The sequence below is a fragment of the Gymnogyps californianus genome, unplaced genomic scaffold (genome assembly GCF_018139145.2).
Source record: "Gymnogyps californianus isolate 813 unplaced genomic scaffold, ASM1813914v2 HiC_scaffold_52, whole genome shotgun sequence".
Lineage (NCBI taxonomy): Eukaryota > Metazoa > Chordata > Aves > Accipitriformes > Cathartidae > Gymnogyps > Gymnogyps californianus.
This window is the reverse complement of record NW_026114422.1, coordinates 146,628-165,929: the sequence shown is the minus strand read 5'-3', so window position 1 is coordinate 165,929 and position 19,302 is coordinate 146,628. Positions and strand designations below refer to the sequence as shown.

The 19,302-nt window shown below is 45.3% G+C and overlaps 1 protein-coding gene across 1 annotated transcript in view; it reads right to left on the bottom strand.

Moving 5' to 3' along the window:
• LOC127028970 (zinc finger SWIM domain-containing protein 6-like) overlaps positions 1-18,990 on the bottom strand; it is a 117,489-nt gene extending 98,499 nt beyond the window's left edge. The window contains 2 exon segments of the mRNA XM_050914648.1: positions 18,451-18,537; positions 18,540-18,990. Coding sequence (XP_050770605.1) covers positions 18,451-18,537; positions 18,540-18,990 — 538 coding nt within the window.
• Positions 18,991-19,302: the final 312 nt, after the last annotated feature.

Below are 19,302 nucleotides of genomic sequence, written 5' to 3'. Positions count from 1 at the left end.
AGTTAAAGCAGTCACAGAGCTAGATCAAGGGTTTGCCGTAATGGTTTAGATAAAAAAAAAAAGGGGGGGGGGGGGGGGGAGATGAGTAGCATTCCTTTAAGGTTTTCTAAGTAATAACACATGCAAAATAAGAGGTACTATGGCTGTGGAAGGAGTATTACAAAAGCAAGCACATCAAGATACTGGTTTATAAATGTATTGGGTTTGCGTGGCAAGGTTTTGGTAGCAGGGGGGCTACAGGGGTGGCTTCTGTAAGAAGCTGCTAGAAGCTTCCCCTATATGTGATAGAGCCAGTGCCAGCTGGCTCCAAGATGGACCCGCTGCTGGCCAAGGCCAAGCCAATCAGCAACAGTGGTAGCGCCTCTGGGATAACATATTTAAGAAGGGGAAAAAAGTTACAGGGGAGTAGCAGTTGCAGCCAGAGAGAGCGGAGTGAGAAGATGTGAGAGAAACAACTCTGCAGACACCAAGGTCAGTGAAGAAGAAGGGGGAGGAGGTGCTCCAGGCACCAGAGCAGAGATTCCCCTGCAGCCCCTGGTGAAGACCATGGTGAGGCAGGCTGTCCCCCTGCAGCCCATGGAGGTCCATGGTGGAGCAGATATCCACCTGCAGCCCCTGGAGGACCCCACACCAGAGCAGGTGGATGCCTGAAGGAGGCTGTGACCTCATGGGAAGCCCATGCTGGAGCAGGCTCCTGGCAGGACCTGCGGAGAGAGAGGAGCCCATGCTGGAGCAGGTTTGCTGGCAGGACTTGTGACCCCATGGGGGACCCATGCTGGAGCAGTCTGTTCCTGAAGGAATGCACCCTGTGGAAGGGACCCATGCTGGAGCAGTTTGTGAAGAACTGTAGCCCGTGGGAAGGACTCATGTTGGAGAAGTTCGTGAAGGACTGTCTCCCATGGGAGGGACCCCATGCTGGAGCAGGGGAAGAGTGTGAGGAGTCCTCCCCCTGAGGAGGAAGGAGTGGCAGAAACAATGTGTGATGAACTGACCCAAACCCCCATTCCCCATCCCCCTGTGCCGCTTGGGGGGAGGAGGTAGAGAACTTCGGAGTAAAGTTAAGCCCAGGAAGAAGGGAGGGGTGGGGGGAAGGTGTTTTAAGATTTGGTTTTATTTCTCATTATCCTGTTCTGGTTTGACTAGCAATAAATTAAACTAATTTTTCCCCAAGTCAAGTCTGTTTTGCCCATGACAGTAATTAGTGAGTGATCTCCCTGTCCTTATCTCGACCCATGAGCCTTTCGTTTTATTTTTTTTCTCCCCTGTCCAGTTGAGGAGGGGGAGTGATAGAGTGGCTTTGGTGGGCACCTGGCATCCAGCCAGGGTCAACCCACCACAATAAACCGCAGGGGTTGCTTATTTGAATAATGAGTATTTCCATAACACTCCCACATAATGCCGGAAAACCCAAGAGCTCCAAGAACTACAGGGTTTATTTAATCTAGTTTAACCCTAGCAACTCCCCATTCCTCACAAGACAAATCACGTGATTTGTGCAAGCACTTCCTTCCCTCTATTTTAACAGAATTATTCTCTGTGCATTACAGCATTTTTTTTTACAACCCAAAAAGCAGCAGCATACAGTTTTATTTGCTAAATATTAACATCCTTAAAGACAATAAGGTAAAAATAAATCCTTGCACTTCAGTAACACCACAGTCAGGGGAATTAAGTTTCCAGATGTGTTTCCAATTTGCACTCATGTTGCCAGCTGCCTTTACACTTGTGCTTCTGGAGAGAAAAAAGCCTTTCCCCCCTACTGAATGTCTTTGTTCTACCCAGAGGCCAGCTCACCTTACCCCTGAAAGCCTGAACTTTTGTCAGCTGTTTACACGATAAACAGCTGTGGATGTATGGAAAACCTATTACTACTGGCAGAAAATGAAAGCTGGCAAGTAGTTTCTGTGTTTATAATGGAAGAAAGTCTCCAAAACACATAAGCATTTCAATATATTATGAGAGATTTTTTCCCTCCCACACCTATTTGGTGATAGCCTTCAAAATTAGTCTGTGTAAACAGCATGATAAATGTAATTAACCTCAGAGTGCCAAAAATAGGCTATCCTCCTGCTAAGTGCTAATGTGAAATGCAAGAAGAGCAGTCGTCATCATCAGCACATAGGGTTAATGAAGGTTTTCTTATAGATCCTGTTCCTGCCTTAAATGAAACATGAGGTAGGCCACTATAAGTCTAACAGGGTAGATGTATATCAACTCTGAATGCTGTCAACAGAAGAAAAAAGTTTTTGTACCTTTCCAGGCATGCTCAAGAACTGCATAACTTTCACTGAATTGATTAAAAGCCACAGCTTCCTTTCACCTGCTATGTTTTTCACTCTAAAATAACCTGCCAATTATGGTACAGTTCCAAGTTTGATATTTTATTTCAGGCATAGCAAACTTCAAATGATGACCAAGATACAGCACATGCATACTTTATCCCATTTTCTGAGGAAATACATTTATTCCTAAATGACCAGGTTGATTAAAGCTATTTGAACTTTCAGCTGAGGTTTCTCCTTTGTGTTCCATTCACTCTCTCCACATGCATCAAATTAAAGCAGCCTTAATCAAGATGTGCCAAATTGTATTCAGAATAACCAGAATGCAAAAAGATATTAAAAATTTTGCAATCATCAGGAATATATTTCAAGTTTTTAGCAATTAAGAGTTGAAGGATTTCAAAAGGTTCACAACCACTGCATCTAATGAGGTGAATGTTACATTTTTCTTACAAATAGAAGGTCTAGATCTCAACTGTCTTTGTGGCATCTTCATAATAAACAGCACAGGGTTCAGTTTTGCTTTTGCCTTTGTCTTTTCTTCTTGTCACTACTACATGGTGGGGGGGATGGAAGAGAAGGAAATGAACTGAAACCATCATGAAGCTCAATGAGAAATACAGTGTGGACCTGTATATTCACCATATTTCATCATTCAAGATAGATTTTTCCTTCTTTTAAGGAAGCTGGTATTTCCAAAACTGACACACTGCTTTTAATGTGAATGCTTACTAAATCCAGACAACAGTCTAAGTCAAGAATAGCCACTCCTACCTGAAAATGAGTTTCATACAGGTGATTCCAGTGAAGAATATTCTGAGGCCTCCCAACAGCCAAGGTTTCAATCATTATGCACAAAAAAAAAAAACCCATAATCTTTTATTTGCTTCATTACCTGGTGCAGTGTTATTCTTGGGAAGACACTATTAAAGGGCATCTCTTAAAGACTCAGACTAGTCAATTTTGTGTCTGTTGTTTCTGCCCAAGTATTCTGAACTAAAACAGATCCAGTACTTGCATCCAGAATCTGTAACAGATTCAACTTGATGGAAGCCCATCAAATTACTTTATGCACTCTAAGTTATTCTGGGATGCATTTAGCAGAAAATGTGTGGTGAAAGTAATTTCATGAGTCCCAGCTCCTAGTTTGCACACAATTTTATTTTATCTTTAAAGATGGATACATTTAAAGAGACTGCTGGATGAACTAAACCTGCCATCTGTACAGCATAACTGTATATTGGGTTTGCATAGAAAGGTTTTGGTAGCAGGGGAGCTACAGGGGTGGCTTCTGTGAGAAGATGCCAGAAGCTTCCCCTATATGTGATAGAGCCAGTGCCAGCTGGCTCCAAGATGGACCCGCCACTGGCCAAGGCTGAGCCAATCAGTGACGGTGGTAGCGCCTCTGGGATAACATATTTAAGAAGGGGGAAAAACTGCTGTGTAACAGCAGCCAGAAGAGAGGAATGAGAATATGTGAGAGGAACAACTCTGCAGACACCAAGGTCAGTGAAGAAGGAGGGGGAGGAGGTGCTCCAGGCGCCAGAGCAGAGATTCCCCTGCAGCCCCTGGTGAAGACCATGGTGAGGCAGGCTGTCCCCCTGCAGCCCATGGAGGTCCACAGTGGAGCAGATATCCACTCTGCAGCCCATGGGGGACCCCACACCGGAGCAGGTGGATGTGCCCTGAAGGAGGCTGTGACCTCATGGGAAGCCCATGCTGGAGCAGGCTCCTGGCAGGACCTGTGACCCCGTGGAGGAGAGGAGCCCATGCTGGAGCAGGTTTGCTGGCAGGACCTGTAACCCCATGGGGGACCCACGCTGGAGCAGTCTGTTCCTGAAGGAATGCACCCTGTGGAAGGGACCCATGCTGGAGCAGTTCGTGAAGAACTGTAGCCCATGGGAAGGACTCATGTTGGAGAAGTTCCTGGAGGACTGTCTCCCATGGGAGGGACCCCATGCTGGAGCAGGGGAAGAGTGTGAGGAGGAAAGAGTGGCAGAGACAATGTGTGATGAACTGACCGAAACCCCCATTCCCTGTCTCCCTGTGCCACTTGGGGGGAGGAGGTAGAGAATTTGGGAGCAAAGTTGAGCCCGGGAAGAAGGGAGGGGTGGGGGGAAGGTGTTTTTAGATTTGTTCTTATTTCTCATTATCCTACTCTGATTTGATTGGTAATAAATTAAATTAATTTCCCCCAGTTGAGTCTGTTTTGCCCATGATGGTAATTAGTGAGTGATCTCCCTGTCCTTATCTCGACCCACAAGCCTTTCATTATATTTTCTCTCCCCTGTCCAGCTGAGGAGGGGGAGTGATAGAGCAGCTTGGTGGGCACCTGGTGTCCAGCCAAGGTCAACCCACCACAAACTGACAGGAACTCTCTGGCCTGACTTCAAATAGCACCAAAGTGGATAAAACCAAACAAACAGTTTTAATAGTAGTAGTTATCTGAACCCAGTATGACCTCTTCCTCATATCTTCAAAATTAAAATCCTGAGAGTTGTCTTAGACTTCTCTACTAGGTCAAACAACCTTGTATAACTTCACACCTACTGCAGCAACAAAAACTATGCAAAGGCATGGCTGGTAGCACATTCATCACTCTACAGAAATTGCCCTATGGACAGTCTCCCAACAGTGACTGGAGAGTAATCCACAGGACTTTACCCCTTGGTGGAAAGCAGTCAGCTGTCTTTTGGGAAGGTGCAAGATAAAGGTCCAAAGAGAGGAAATTACAGCAAGCAGCTTCTGGCCATGCACCCACAGGCAGCATTGTCACCTTCAGCTGGTGTGAAGGTATTTACGTAATGCTTCTGGAGGGCTTCGGCAAGGCTGGCGAGTGCAAGTCAGGATTCCTGAACCAGTTCTGCAAAATTCTGAACTTGTGAGCAAATCTGTATGCAAAGAACTAGGTAAGTTCTTCTGGTTTTTGGTGACAGACTGTTTTTCACTCAACCCCAGAGTTGTGATGAGAACATCCACTGAGCTGTCTGTTCCATTAAGAAACATCAATCCTACTGAGTTAAGTTCGGGCACAACTGTAGGGCACAAAAATCCCAGGCTTTTAACCCTCTTAAATGCCTTTCCAATAAAATAATGCTTTTTTACTGAGGCAAAAAAAAAAGTTTTCCCCAGATTAAAGACAAAACATACTCAGTTATGAATAAAATGCGATTTAAAATACTTTTTCTAGAGTAACCTGAATCTGTGTCATGATCTTGGATTTGTGTAAATATAATTAAAGTACACATATCCACCCATAGCAGATGAAATAATTTAAGAATTTCATGAAGATAAAGGAAGCCTACAAGCACTGCTCCTCTCCTCTTCCCCCACTCAGGTCCTGTAAGCCTTCATCCTTCCTGGGATAGTACTTCTTACACTGAATATAGCTTAGTCGAGCTTCAAAATTGAACGCTTTTGTTTTATTTGACTGTGTTTAAAGAACCTCTTGCATTACTCATGGAGATAGTTCTTTTTCCTAGTTGTTAGCTTCATGTGAGCAACAGAACTGCATATAGCTCAGTACACTGTTCTGAACAGCCAGTTTCCCCGATTGTATGTCTTCAAAACAGCAAAGAGGAAGTAGGGGTAGAAGTGGAGGGGTTAAAAGGAAGACAGCCATGAAACCAAACTAATTGGTACAAAAACTGAAGAACTGATATACCTGACTGCTCTTCATTCACTAAGTGGACAAGAGTTCAAGCTGGTACTTCTTTAACAAACCTGGCTTGCAGAAATCATGGTCAGCTCACAAAAGTATCACATTAAACACCTGTGATCAGCCTAAAACATGATTTGACAGAAAGGAGCCATCTAATTTTAGAAGACTTAGTAGTGCAGCAATGGAGCAGGAAAGATAACAGACTAACTTCACCTTCCTCAAATGAGGAAATATTTAGTTTAGAAGCCTGGATAAACATGTGCAATAAACACCACCAGCAGAGGTTAGGAAGGAAACTAGACACTTCAATTAGGGTTGGAGGTCATGCAGGCTCCTTTCCAGCAGGAGACAACCAAGAGAGGTAAAGTACCCTGCTTAAGCTCTGTACAACTTAAGGACTCTGTCTCTCACTCATGCATGCCTTAAAAGAGTCCGACAGCCACAATCCTCTAGGCAGACCTGTAGGAAGGCTCTAGGAAGTGAGCAACCCAGATCAATCCTTCCACATTGAAACAGGCTACTGTTGAAAGCAAGCCTTGTTGATAAGCTTTAATCTCCCCCAGTGCAAGCAGTTGAGAAAGCCAAAGCATCCTATCCCAGACAGGCCCACATAAAGCCCCATGAAATCTCTCTTTATGGTAAAGGGAAGCCATTTCTGCCCTGAAAATGGACTCATTCGCACTGTGAAGTGTGCAACAGGGCTCCCAATGCACTTCTTCCCTCCACCAGTTATGGGCAAGCTTAGTGCTGTGTTAGTTTGGTCCATCTGGAATAGATCACACATCTGCTTTATTCTAGTCCTGCAAACAGATCAATTCAGTAAATACACCTCGCTTACCAGAGCAGCTGTCTGTCATTTAACTTCCACACTATGCAAGTTATACAAAAGCACCAACATTCTACTCAACTGCTGTTCTACTTGGGGAAGTAGTAATGATACTGGAACCCCACAAAGCTATTTTAGACTCTCAGTGAGGTCCATATCAGAAGTACTCAGTTTACAAGCAATAAGGGGTTTTTTCCCCCTACATGCCAGCCCTACAAACTCAGCTTGAGATCTACAAGTCCTGCTCCGTCATTTCCTTCTCATGCATTACTATGAGTAATGAAGACCATGCAAGCCAACTGAAGTCTCTGCTATACCATCATGACCCTACAGCCTCCAGTGATACTGTTGAGGGGCAACCAATCAAAGCCCAAGAAACAAAGAGGAGATTCTAGCTCATTCTTAGCTATGTTGGCTCAGCAGGCCTAACCAGACAAAAAGCTATGAATGCTTACTTTAGCAACTGAAGTCAACAGCTATGAATGAAAAACAAAACATAGAACACATTATTTGGTCACCAAACAACTGTATAATAAGTGGAAAAATTGTCTCGAAAGTCTGTGTTATGTATAAGTATGCTGAAGCTCAGTACTGTCTCAAAAGAGGCAAGATATGAACTTTGAAGGCAAAAAGCACCTTTTGCAACAGCTATGCAGATACAGAGAGAAGTGAACATACACTATTGGAGTAAATAGTTAGGTATTTCCTTCCCCTTTCCTGTACTCCTAAAGTAAACATTTGTCTGGCTTTCTTTTAACCACTGGGGGAGCACGGTAGGGGGACTCATCTCTTGGTCAAGGTGTTGTAACAAGGAAAAACACTATGGATGAAGAGATGTGGAAGATGGCTCACTCATACAGGCCCAACACATATCACAGCTCAGGAAAGGCTCATGCTGCCATCTCTGGAACAATCAGGCCACCTTTTGCCAATAGTGAACTCCCAAGCACAGCAGCCATCTCCTTTCCCCAGACAGCAGTCAGAGCTTCATGATCACTTTAAGCTAGTCTAAGTGTGACTGACACAGAAATGAGTCCTACACTTCTCAGTGCCCCCCTCTTGCAATCTACTCTTCCTTGAATCAACAGTAACATTTTTTTTGGCCAATAAACCAGGTAAAATTCACCTAGCAAGATCTGAATTCATAAGCAGGCCAGTTGTCTGGCTCACCACACAGCTCCACAAACCCTGGCACAAGGTGCAAGCTTGAGGAGAACTGCAGCATCCCTTTGACAGCAGGCTGCATTTAAGCCAGCCTAAAGCAACCACGTAACTTCAGGGTGAATGACACACAGTGGTCTTCACAGTGGGTGAAGTTTGCAAATGACAATCATGAACACACTTTCCAAAATATAAGTTTATAAGCACAGCGATATGCGTTTTCTGTTCTAGGAGTTACACAATGAGGCACAGAGCAGCAAATGAGTCACAGCACAGCAAATGAGTCAGTTATTTTATTTACCATATTCATGACTAGAGTATTTCACAATGGAAAAAACATTTGTTAGGCCTGTTTCATAGTCCGTCCTTGGAGGAGTTCACCAAGTGACAAGAGGGAGCAAGCTTGCTGGAATGGGCTCCTGGAGAAGGACTCCCATGCTCACAAGGAAGTGTTACAACCACACTGTGCTGCTGTATCAGCAGCTTTCCTCATGGCAGCAGGCTTGGTCAACGAGGAATGTGCCCACTCCCTAGAAAAAGGGAGGGGGAAGAGTGATAACGCTGCTAAATTATAACTGGAAACACAGTTTCAACTTCTCTCAGAGTAAAGGTTTGTGGCTTTTGTCATTTATAATCTTTGTCAGGCAACCTAAGGTTACCAGCCTTAGAAAGAAGATAGACATCAGGCTTGTATTTTAGCTTTAAACCTGTATTTACAAAGACTGTAGACTACTGGTCTCAGCCTTTGATCAGCACACCACCTTTATGACACAATCCAGGTTTTGTAGGCCAGTAGAAGAGTCTCTGAACAGTTGACATGCACAGCTCAAGCTAATGGAGGCCCTTTCATCATAACACCAACTCCTAGTACCTGTATCACTGCACCAGCATGCCCATGTCAGGGCTAGCGAGCTGTAACCACCACGCTGGACACTGCCATTAGACACCTAGAGTACATATTGCCAACAAACCTCACAACAGCCTCCTGCTCACAAATATATTCATTCCCACAGGAAAGCAAACTAAACGAAGGCCTGGCAGTGCTTTTGTCCGTGGAAGAGGAGCTGCTCAGTGCTGAGAGCAGGGTGTGATGGCACTGAGCTCTGCAGGGAATGAGCCTGTCAAAGGTCCGTCCAACCTGTGCTGAACGTGCTGCTGGCAACTTACACTACTTGTACCCAGCTACTGATAGAAGATTAAATCGCAGGCTACCTCAGCAGCAGTCCCACCGCCAGCCCACACTGCAAATGTACTCTTCCCACTGTATTTCAAACCAGCATCAGATGATAGCAACTGCAATATAGGTGGATCTGCTTATTCCCTCACACCACATTCCCCCATCCCCAGGTTCAGAACATTCATTTCCTTACCAAGGTCACATGCAATGCTATCCCTTCCAAGCTACCTGGCCCAAAACACAGCTACAGATAACACCCCACCCCCATCTACCAATCAAGCTACATGTATGCTAGGCTAATATACAGACTTCTTTTTGCACTCTTATGCTGCTGACTCCCCCACCTCATTCACCCACGTAACTTCTGCCCGAGGTGCTTGTGTTATATCATAACACCATCTGCCCCACATCACCATCTTCTCACTCCCACTGCCAAATAACTGAGTACACTGAGGCCCTTGCCTAGAATGCGATTCTGCCATTGAGCCTTTGCTGGTTCCAGTGCAGTGCATCACACTGGGATAGCTCTCACCATGGTCCCCAGTGGAAAGCTTTTCTGGATATGCTTCAGGATTTGTATTCCTTTACCTTTCAGCACTTCTATAAATTGAAGATTCCTCTCCCAGAACTTTCGACCTTCACTGGCTTTTGTGGCTCTCCTTTTACTTCCTAAAAAAAAAATCACAGCTCAGTGTCTCATTGCACAGTCATCCTCCTCTGCTTCCTCCTTTCAGTAGATGTTTCTCAACACTTCATCTCTACTTCTTAACTTCATTTTGTTATTCAAGAAGGGTGGGGAAGATGGACCTCATAACAGGCAGGATTCACTGAAGTGCATGCTCATGATTCACATCTCTTTCCATTTATCCAGTCTAACATTGCACTCCCCATCCTTATTCCCAGGTCAGCACAACATATAGCCTTGGGGAAAAAAAAAAAAGCAAAAAAAAAAGCAAAAAAACCCCTCTCAGTTCTTCTCAAGTCTGGGTACCACAAATATTCACTACTATGGAGGGGGGAAAAAAAAAAAAAAAAAAAAAAAAGAGATAGAAAACACATACCTGCTCTTTTTGTAATACAGAATGTTTTAAAATTAAGCCTGTTGAGAATTAAGACACAATTTGACTATACCTTATAATAAAAAGAAATTCAGTTATATTCTATGATCTTATCAATGCATATTTATGAATAAATCTGTTTCAAACAGTTGTACAAAATGAAGTCAATGATTTTGTTTTACCACTGTAATGATGGAGCCTCCACCATGACCCAACAGAAATAGCTTCCGCTTCTGATAAAGTACAGTCTGACAAACACCCTTCAATTAAATAAAGTCAGCGCTTTCTGAAAAACAGAGTGTATCTGACACACAAAGGAAACATCTTATTTATAAAATTTAAATTGGGATGTAAGGTTAAAAAAGAGAGCAAGAGAACACCCACTTCATAACTTTAAACATATTTTACAATTTCAAAAGCTACATGACAGCTAAGTTACAGTTTGCCAACCTGCTTTCCATTTTGAAAGTTTTGTTTCATTTTATAGGAAAGAATCTATCAGCTTCCATGCCTTCGCTAATACCCATTGGAAGTAGACCATGAGGAGCAGTCATTCAGACTATATCCTCCTTAAATACACCTCTTCAGGGATCTACTGAGCTCTTTGACCTCTACCTTATCTCAGGCATCATCACTTGCCCACTTCTCTTTCTAGCCTCTCATCTATAAAGGTCAACTCAGCATTTTACTATCATCTCTCTTCTCTTCAAGTACATCTTATTCAATGAGCCAAACTCTTGTTTACTCCTAAACACTTCTTCACTCCTGCCACCAAACAGCCACTTACATTTATCATCTACATAACTACCTAGAAATTAAACCTGTAAATTAGTGCCAGGATACATGACAATGTAAAGTTTGATCACTGAAAACTGTCAGTAAAACTAGAGTGGTATGCTGCTTCTAAAAGTAGCACTAATCAAGTTATTCTCAGCTTCCTTATCCCATCAGACTGCCAAGGCATCTGTTACATCAAGTCCCATTCCTAGTCACTGCCTACCATTCATGCATTAGTAGCACATTTAGCTGAAGTCACCTCTATAAATTCATGCATTTAGATTTGACCAAGAAAGCTGCATGATGGTGCTCTCGCATATCATGGCTTGCAATAACAAAGAGCTAAAAAACAGTTACACATTTTATGTCATCCTCATCCCTCTGCTCTAGAAGAAGCAAAATTGAAGTTTCATGCTTTATGTAATATAGCTACACTAAATCCATACACAGAATATAATGGACTGATATTTTATCCCCAAGACACTAATTGTAGTCAGTTTGCAAGGTTTCAGTTTACAACCTAAATCAATGGAGGAACTGAGACTCATTTTGCATGTACAACAGCAGTACAGCCAGTTGTCATTGGTCATAACACAGTATTTCAGAATAAAAGCATTCCAGGTTTCCTTCCTTTAGCTAATATATTAAACAATTCATTTAGACTATTGATTTTTCCCTGTTCTTGAACTTTTACAAATCGGCAGACTCAGCAGAATTGTCTTGAAGAAGCACAAGCCATGCTTAATGTGGTCACTGAGGCCAGCTTTGTAAATATGCAAACGAGTGTTTTACTAAGACTACTTTTTCACCTTCCCAAAGCAGTGTACTGTATTCCTCAAACATGAGAGGGAAAATAAGTGCTTCATTGAAGCAACTGCTGTGCAAGTAATCAATAGCTTACTGTAAGGTTCTTCACACAACTTTGCTGACTAGCTCATGTTTTCCAGAAGATTATCTGTAGACTTTTTTGTTAATGAATTCTTAACACAGTCATTTTATCTGCCATCCTTTCATGGCCAAAACTGCAGGTAAGTGGCAAAAACGACCAGCCCCTAAGCATATGAAATCCTGAAGACCATACTATCTGCATTTATTTATACTTTCCATAAATGCACTATCAATACCATCATTAATCACTGAATATGGATTGGTGCTCTATGAGCTTTAGGCCAGTCAAAATATCAAAGCTGAATGTAGAAAATAAATATTTATAAAGCTCACCAGCTGGCTCTTGACAAGGGTAAGCTAGAAGCTGATTTGCTGAAGAGAGTTTGTGCTGCCACTATGCCTTGCACACATAGCTGAACACTGGTATGCAGAGAGAATACAAGCCACTAGTATAAAATAAGAAAGAGTCAAACTTTAAGCATAAGGAAACAAACCCAAGAGAGCCAGTGCTGGTAAAAGCCTTTAACCCAAAACCTTGCTTTTAACACAAGTTTAAAAATACAAAAATAATTAGAATACATGCAAACTTGATCCTCTGCTGTATTACAGATTGTAAATTTGTCTCACACTTTATAAAACAGTTTATCCAATTTTAAGTGCCTCAATGGTCGAATGTTCTTTATTTCATTAGTCAGTATAAATTAAACATTGTAGTCAGCTGCACAATTCCTGCATAGTTCCTGCACTGTATCTGCATTACTACCCAGCTGTCAGTAACCAGTTAGCAGTTAAACTTGGCATGCGTACAAAGTGTCTCACTTCTTACAAGTCATACAACTATGCAACATTTGATTTTCCCAGCCTTTAAAAAGATCATTTGAATGTCAATAACTTTGTCCAAAACAAAAATAGACAAAGATATATATTAATGCCTACTTCTGTGAAATTTCTGACTATAGTGCCATTCCCCCCCTTATTTTTCCAACAATCCCTTAATGTATTAAAGGTCTGACACCAATTAACAATGAAAGATGACTTATGTAAACATACAGATTGTTAAATAAAGCAGGACAAAAGGTAAGTCACCTGAATTTTTAGCACATTAATTCAGTAAATGAGCTTCTGATTTATCTGATCAGCTAGTTCTACTAGTGTGAATTTAAGCTTACTGACAAGTTTTACTGCATCCTTCGAATTAACGTCAGACCTTCTCAGCCATTGCCCATGCATTTCCAAAGCAAAAGTTTCCAGATATTTCAAGACTGTCAAATGTACTCACTTGCAACAAGGAGTAGAGGGTTAGAGTAAAAAAATAGATAAATAAAAAAGATTAAGCTCTCCTTTTTAAAGTATGTGACAGTGCACATCAGAATTATCTTAAAATATACTTCAAACGCAGTTAAAGATTCCCCTCTTTCACACTATTTTTCATTTTTCAGAAGGGTTTAATAAAGCATTGGTAAAAAGCCCACATTAGGAGACACTTCAGTCTATTTCTGATTTGACACAATTCATTAAAGTATTTTGTACAACTGCTCAGCTCCTACAGCAGGCCTTTTATCAGTTCTGACTTAACCACAAAGGAATTCTCTACACTTTAGTTACTATTAGAAGGCTACACTCCTCTGGTCTGTTTACAAATTTGCAGAATTAAGTCAGAAAAAAACCCTATTTTAAGATAGTGACTTACATCACAAGTTTTCTAGACATCCTGGTCTTCAATAGTGGGGCCAAGGCAACAAAGACTGGATGCATATTACTACCTCGTCAGAGGACGGCATGGTAATGCATTGCAAGGGCATCACATAAATCATGATAACTGGCACGTAGCTAGAAGGAGAATGCAAACCAGCATACAGTACCAGCCAACACCTCTAGTGATCCAGGTCACAAAAGGTTACGAAGCCATGTCAAGAGCTGCATACATATTCAGCCGAGAGAAGCTTTTTACATAGGTAGTTTTAGATAGTAAACCAAAAGGAAAAACTGGAAGTTCAAGGAGACAGATCTCCCAGAACAAGTGCAGTTGTTGGACAGTACTCAAGTATTCACATGCTGTCAGGTTGACTATATTCCAGACAATCAGAATTTGCATTAAATCTGTACCCTTGCTGCACATGAAAGCTTTTTAAAATTTCGAATTAGTTCCTGTCTGTCGTGGTTTAACCCCAGTCAGCAGCTAAGCACCACGCAGCCGCTCCCTCACTCCCCCCCCCTCGCTCCCAGTGGGATGGAGAGGAGAATTGGGAAAAAAGGTAAAACTCATGGGTTGAGATAAGAACAGTTTAATAACTAAAGTAAAATATAATACTAACAATAATAATAATGAAATATAATAATAATAGTAATGAAAAGGACTATAACAAAAAGGGACATTCCATGGTATGGAATACCCCTTTGGCTAGTTCAGGTCAGCTGTCCTGGCTATGCTCCCTCCCAGCTTCTTGCACACCTGCTTGCTGGCAGAGCATGGGAAACTGAAAAGTCCTTGGCTTAAGATAAGCTCTACTTAGCAACAACTAAAACATCAGAGTGTTATCAACATTATTCTCACACTAAATCCAAAACACAGCACTGTACCAGCTACTAAGAAGAGAGTTAACTCTATCCCAGCCAAAACCAGGACACTGTCACAGCATATTCATAAATTAGGATAGCTTTTGTCAGTTAAAATAGTGTGGTCCTTTTTTTCTTTTTTTATTGTTTTAACGATGCAGTAAATTCTCCTACCTAATCCCCAAAGAAAACCAGCTAAAGAAAAAGTAAATTAAGGGGTGTCAGCTGCATTCCTATATTACCATAACTTTGCACTCATATTTTGTTAACTACTACAAAACTTCAGGATTTGTCTTGACATAACAACTAGATTACCTGGATAGCAGGTGACATTAAAATTGAACCCATGCAGACATATCTTATAGTGTGCCACATAATATACTTTATCCTTCACCAGTAAAAACTGCTGTACATAATATACTACTTCTCACTCTAAGTAGGGTGGGGTTTTTGGGGGTTTTTTTTTTGTTGGTGGTGGTGTTTTTTTTAATTAGAACTTTACCAGAGTCTTATGTAAGGGTTCAATTTTAACAGGTTCATTAAAAAAAGCAAACGATATGGCAAAACACTGCAACTAGCTACTGATTTAAGGAAACCAATCTGTCCAATGCTGACTTAAATTGTTTCAGCCTACCCTCCCAAACAGATTTTGCTTTTAATTAATTGTTCATCTCAAAGTTGAGTGCAGGGAGAGAGAGCACACACAAGCATCGGTTGCTGGCATGACAACTGGCTCAAATTCAAAAACTGCTATATGCCAAAACATCTGATCATATACAGAGATGGAATTGCTTTCCTAAACTGAAAGCAAGCTTTGAAAATGAAAATTGATTTCTTGGGAGCAAGGAAAGCCTTGAAATTAGGGGGAAAATGAAATGCGAGAAACATGAAAACTGACCCAAAACAAACGATGAAAAATTTTGTTAGGTCAACCCAATATAATACTTTTCTAGAAAAGAAGATTCCTTGTTTTAAAAACTGTGATGGGAAGTGATTTGCAATTCATTTTCTCCTTAAAAAAAAAAAAAGAAAATTCTAGTCCAACTGCCTGACCAATTCAGGGCTGACCAAAAGTTACAGCATGTTATTAAGGGCATTGGCCAAATGCCTCTTAAACACTGACAGGCTTGGAGCATCGACCACCTCTCTAGGAAGCCTGTTCCAGTGTTTGACCATCCTCTCGGTAAAGAAATGCTTCCTAATGTCAAGTCTGAACCTCCCCGACACAGCTGTGAACCATTCCCACACATCCTGTCACTGGATACCAGGGAGAAGAGATCAGCACCTCCCTCTCCACTTCCCCTCCTCAGGAAGCTGCAGAGAGCAATGAGGTCGCCCCTCAGCCTCCTTTTCTCCAAACTAGACAAACCCAGAGTCCTTAGCTGCTCCTCATAGGACATGCCTTCCAGGCCCTTCACCAGCTTTGTTGCCCTCCTCTGGACACATTCAAGGACCTTAACATCCTTCTTAAATTGTGGGGCCCAGAACTGCACACAGTACTCAAGGTGAGGCCACACCAATGCTAAATATAGCAGGAACAATGCCCCATGCCTGTCAGTGTTTAAAAGGCATTTGGACAATGCCCTTAATAACAATACAATTGACATTTTCATATCACCAGCTTCCACTACTATTTTTGCACAACCTTCCAAAGGAGGCTCACATAAGGTTAAAAAAAAAAAAACAAAAACAAAACACACAACTAAAGGTATTTTCAGCAGTAGGTATAACATTTGTTTGGAATGCAGTTAAGGGGTCCAGAAGCAACAGTCAACACTTCAGTTGTATTTATGCATATTTTCTTTCTTCATATTGACCCTTGCCAACATTACTCCCCTTTTGAAGCTATGCAAAAAGTTACTTTTTTTCTTTCACAACTACTCATTGAGGCCTATTCCACTGCTGAAAGCAAGCAAAGCCAAGTCCACACTGAGTGTCCTAGAAAAGATTGCATCTTTTATTTATCACCCCTTGGCTTTATTTTCACAGTGAATTCCTAGCTTAAATGTAATCAGCCAAGAAATCCTCCCTATGTGCACTCCTGTCATTCCTCATTGCTTGCAAACAGAATCAAGTGCAAGCAAAAGGGGGAAAAAAAAATAGTCTCAGCACTGCCAACCAAACTAAAAAAGCCCTACTTCTGGTTTTGCCAGTCCTGAGGAACCACAGATGCGCATCAGACCTTTGGAAAGAGAGAGAAAGCCAAAAGATTAAACTTATAAGAAAGTTAATAAAAAAAAATTTAAAACCCTTAAAAAAGAATTTTTTAAACCCTTAAAAAATTAAGAAAATTTTAAAAATTTAAAAATTTAAAAAAAAGTCTAAAGCTGAACTCCACCTAGGCAGAAGGGAAGGGCGCTTAGCCCAGGAACAGCAACAGAGCTTCCCTTCGGAAAGTAGAAGTCACGTTTGCAGGCTGCCCGCGAAGTGAAATCCGCTGCGGACAAGGCCGATGGGGAGCCCACCACCCTCCAACCCCGATCTGCAGCACCGGGACCGAGGCCGCCGCCACAACTCGGCGCGGCTCAGCCCCACACGGCGCTGCGAACAAAAGGCAAGCAGCAGCCGCAGCTGAGCCACCGCCGGGGGACGGTCCGGCCCAGCACAGGGCGGGACAGAGGGACCGGCCCCGCGGAGTCGCCGTCCCGCCCTGCTCCCCGACTGTCGAGCTGGCGGTGAGAAGCAATAGTCTCTTTTGTCTGGCTTCCCCTTTGAGGGGGACACACACACAGAAAATTGAACACAAATAAACATGAAAATGAGAACAAAGTGCCCAGTCGCCGCCGCCTCCTCCTCCTCCGCAAGGCATCGCCGCACGGCGATGCGCCCGACATGCCCGAGTCGCACAAAGCGCAAGCGCACCACCCCCCCGCGGAAGTTTTCCGGAGAAGCTATAAGCCCCTTCCTCGCGGGGCCACCACCGTCCCGACGGGGGGTTGATTGCAGGCGGGGAGTGGAGCCCCCTCCCCCCAGGCAGCCCCCCCGTCGGGGCGGAGGGCACCAACCTCCAGTGCCCTTTAAACGGAGGCAGGGAGGAGTTAACTAGGGGTGCCAGCTCGCAACGGGTGAAGAGCAGCGGAAGGCGGCGGCCGCCGGGTGTGGGGGCAGCGGCGGAAGCGGGGGAAGGAAGTATTATTCCAGGAGGAGGAAGAGTAACGCTTTCCTCCTCACCTCGCTGTTGTCACGCAGAGGCTCATCCCAAAGTAACTCGTGGGCCCCTCCGCGCCCGAGCTGTGGCAGCTCCCCGCCGTCACCCCGAACCGGGGGCCTTTCCCGACGCCCCCCCCCCACGGCGGCGGGGCTTGGGTGGATCGCGCCCCCACCCTCTGGCACGCCGCCGCCCTAGAAATGCCTTTGTTTGCGGCTTCCCCCACCGCACTGCACACCCGCTCCTGGGGTCTCGCACCCTCTTTTATTTCTTTATTTTGGACCGCGGTGCATCCCGCCCTCTTCCTCCGCCGGCCGCCTTCTGCTGATTCATTTCCACCGGCGGTCCCGGGGCGGGGGGGGGGGGGGGGGGGGCGCGGCGGAGGCATCTCCTCGCTATTGTGACTCGGGGTATGGCGATGACCCGGATTACCGAGGGTGGGCGCTGGGAAGGAGCAGAGCCAAACGGGATTACACACTCTGGATTACAGGGAGCGGGCACGACGCGTCGTGAGAGTTAAAGGGACAGGCGGGGGGCAGCGTGCCAGGAGACCGGGCCGGCCGCTGGCGGTGGGGGCCGTGGATGTGTCACGGAGCGGGGCGAAGGAGTTATTCCATGTTCTGGATGCGAGAAGGAGGAGACTGGCAGAGGAAGTTGCCCGGCCCGAATTACAGCCTGGGAGTGAAGGGTTCGTGCAGACCGGGCCGCGGGGGGCAGCTCCCCGGCCGCGCTGCCGGCCCCCTGAGGGGCTGCCGGGGCGCGCCAAGGAGGCGGGGTGGCTCCGGCCGCCGGGGCCACGCAGGGAGGGAGGCGGCTCCCCGGATGGCAGGCGGGTGACACGCAGGGGGAGACCCGCGGCGCCCTGCCCAGGTGGCCGCGGCCCGGCTCCGCAGCGCGGTCCCGGCCGGTGACTCACCGACTTGCAGGACATTATCGACACAGCCGCCGTCTAGCAGAGCGATGCCCCTGCGGAAAGGCAGGCGGTTCTCGTCGTCGGCGTCCGTGCCCCCACGGGCGCGGTGCCGGCGGTGGCCCCCCCGGGGGCGGCGGCGGGGTCCTCGGCGCCGGTGTTGAAGGAGGAGTACATGCAGATCTCCCTCTCGCTGCGGGGGAAGGACCAGTAGACGATCCTGCGCTGGACCGGCTCTGGGATCCGCTCGAACTGCTCCTCCACCCGCTGGAAGGGCCACTTCTCCGCCACCTTGCGAGCCGCGATGTCCAGCAGGGACTCGGGGCTCTGGGTCTTGCCGAGCGGCAGCAGCCGCAGGGCAGCGGCGGCGGCGGCAGCAGCAGCTGCTGCAGCGGCAGCGGCAGCTGCGGAGGAGGGTCCGGCGCAGAGCGCCCCGGTGCCGAGTCCGGTGCCGCCTACCCGCTGGCCCGGCCTGCACCCTGAGCTATAGCCAGGTCTGCAGCAGAGGCGCTTGGCGGGGGGAGGGAGCTGACCACGCTCCGCCATGATCGCGCTGCTTCTAAGCAGATAGCGGAAGTGGCTGTACCCTATAAACGGCACCAGGAAGGCAGCGAGCGGCCGCGAACCACCCCCTGGGTCACGCCCCCTCTTCCCTTACATGGCCGCGGGGGCGGTGCCGGCCGCCTCGCCCACGGCGGGGGGCGGAGCCTTATGCAAATCGGCGCCACAAACATAAATAGAACGGCCCGAGGAAGGCTCGTTCCGCGCGCTGGTGGGGGATGGTGTGCGCGCTCCTGGCGCGGGGACACCGTGCCGATGTGTCGCCTTTTTCTTCCCCCCCCGCTGATGTCACGCGCG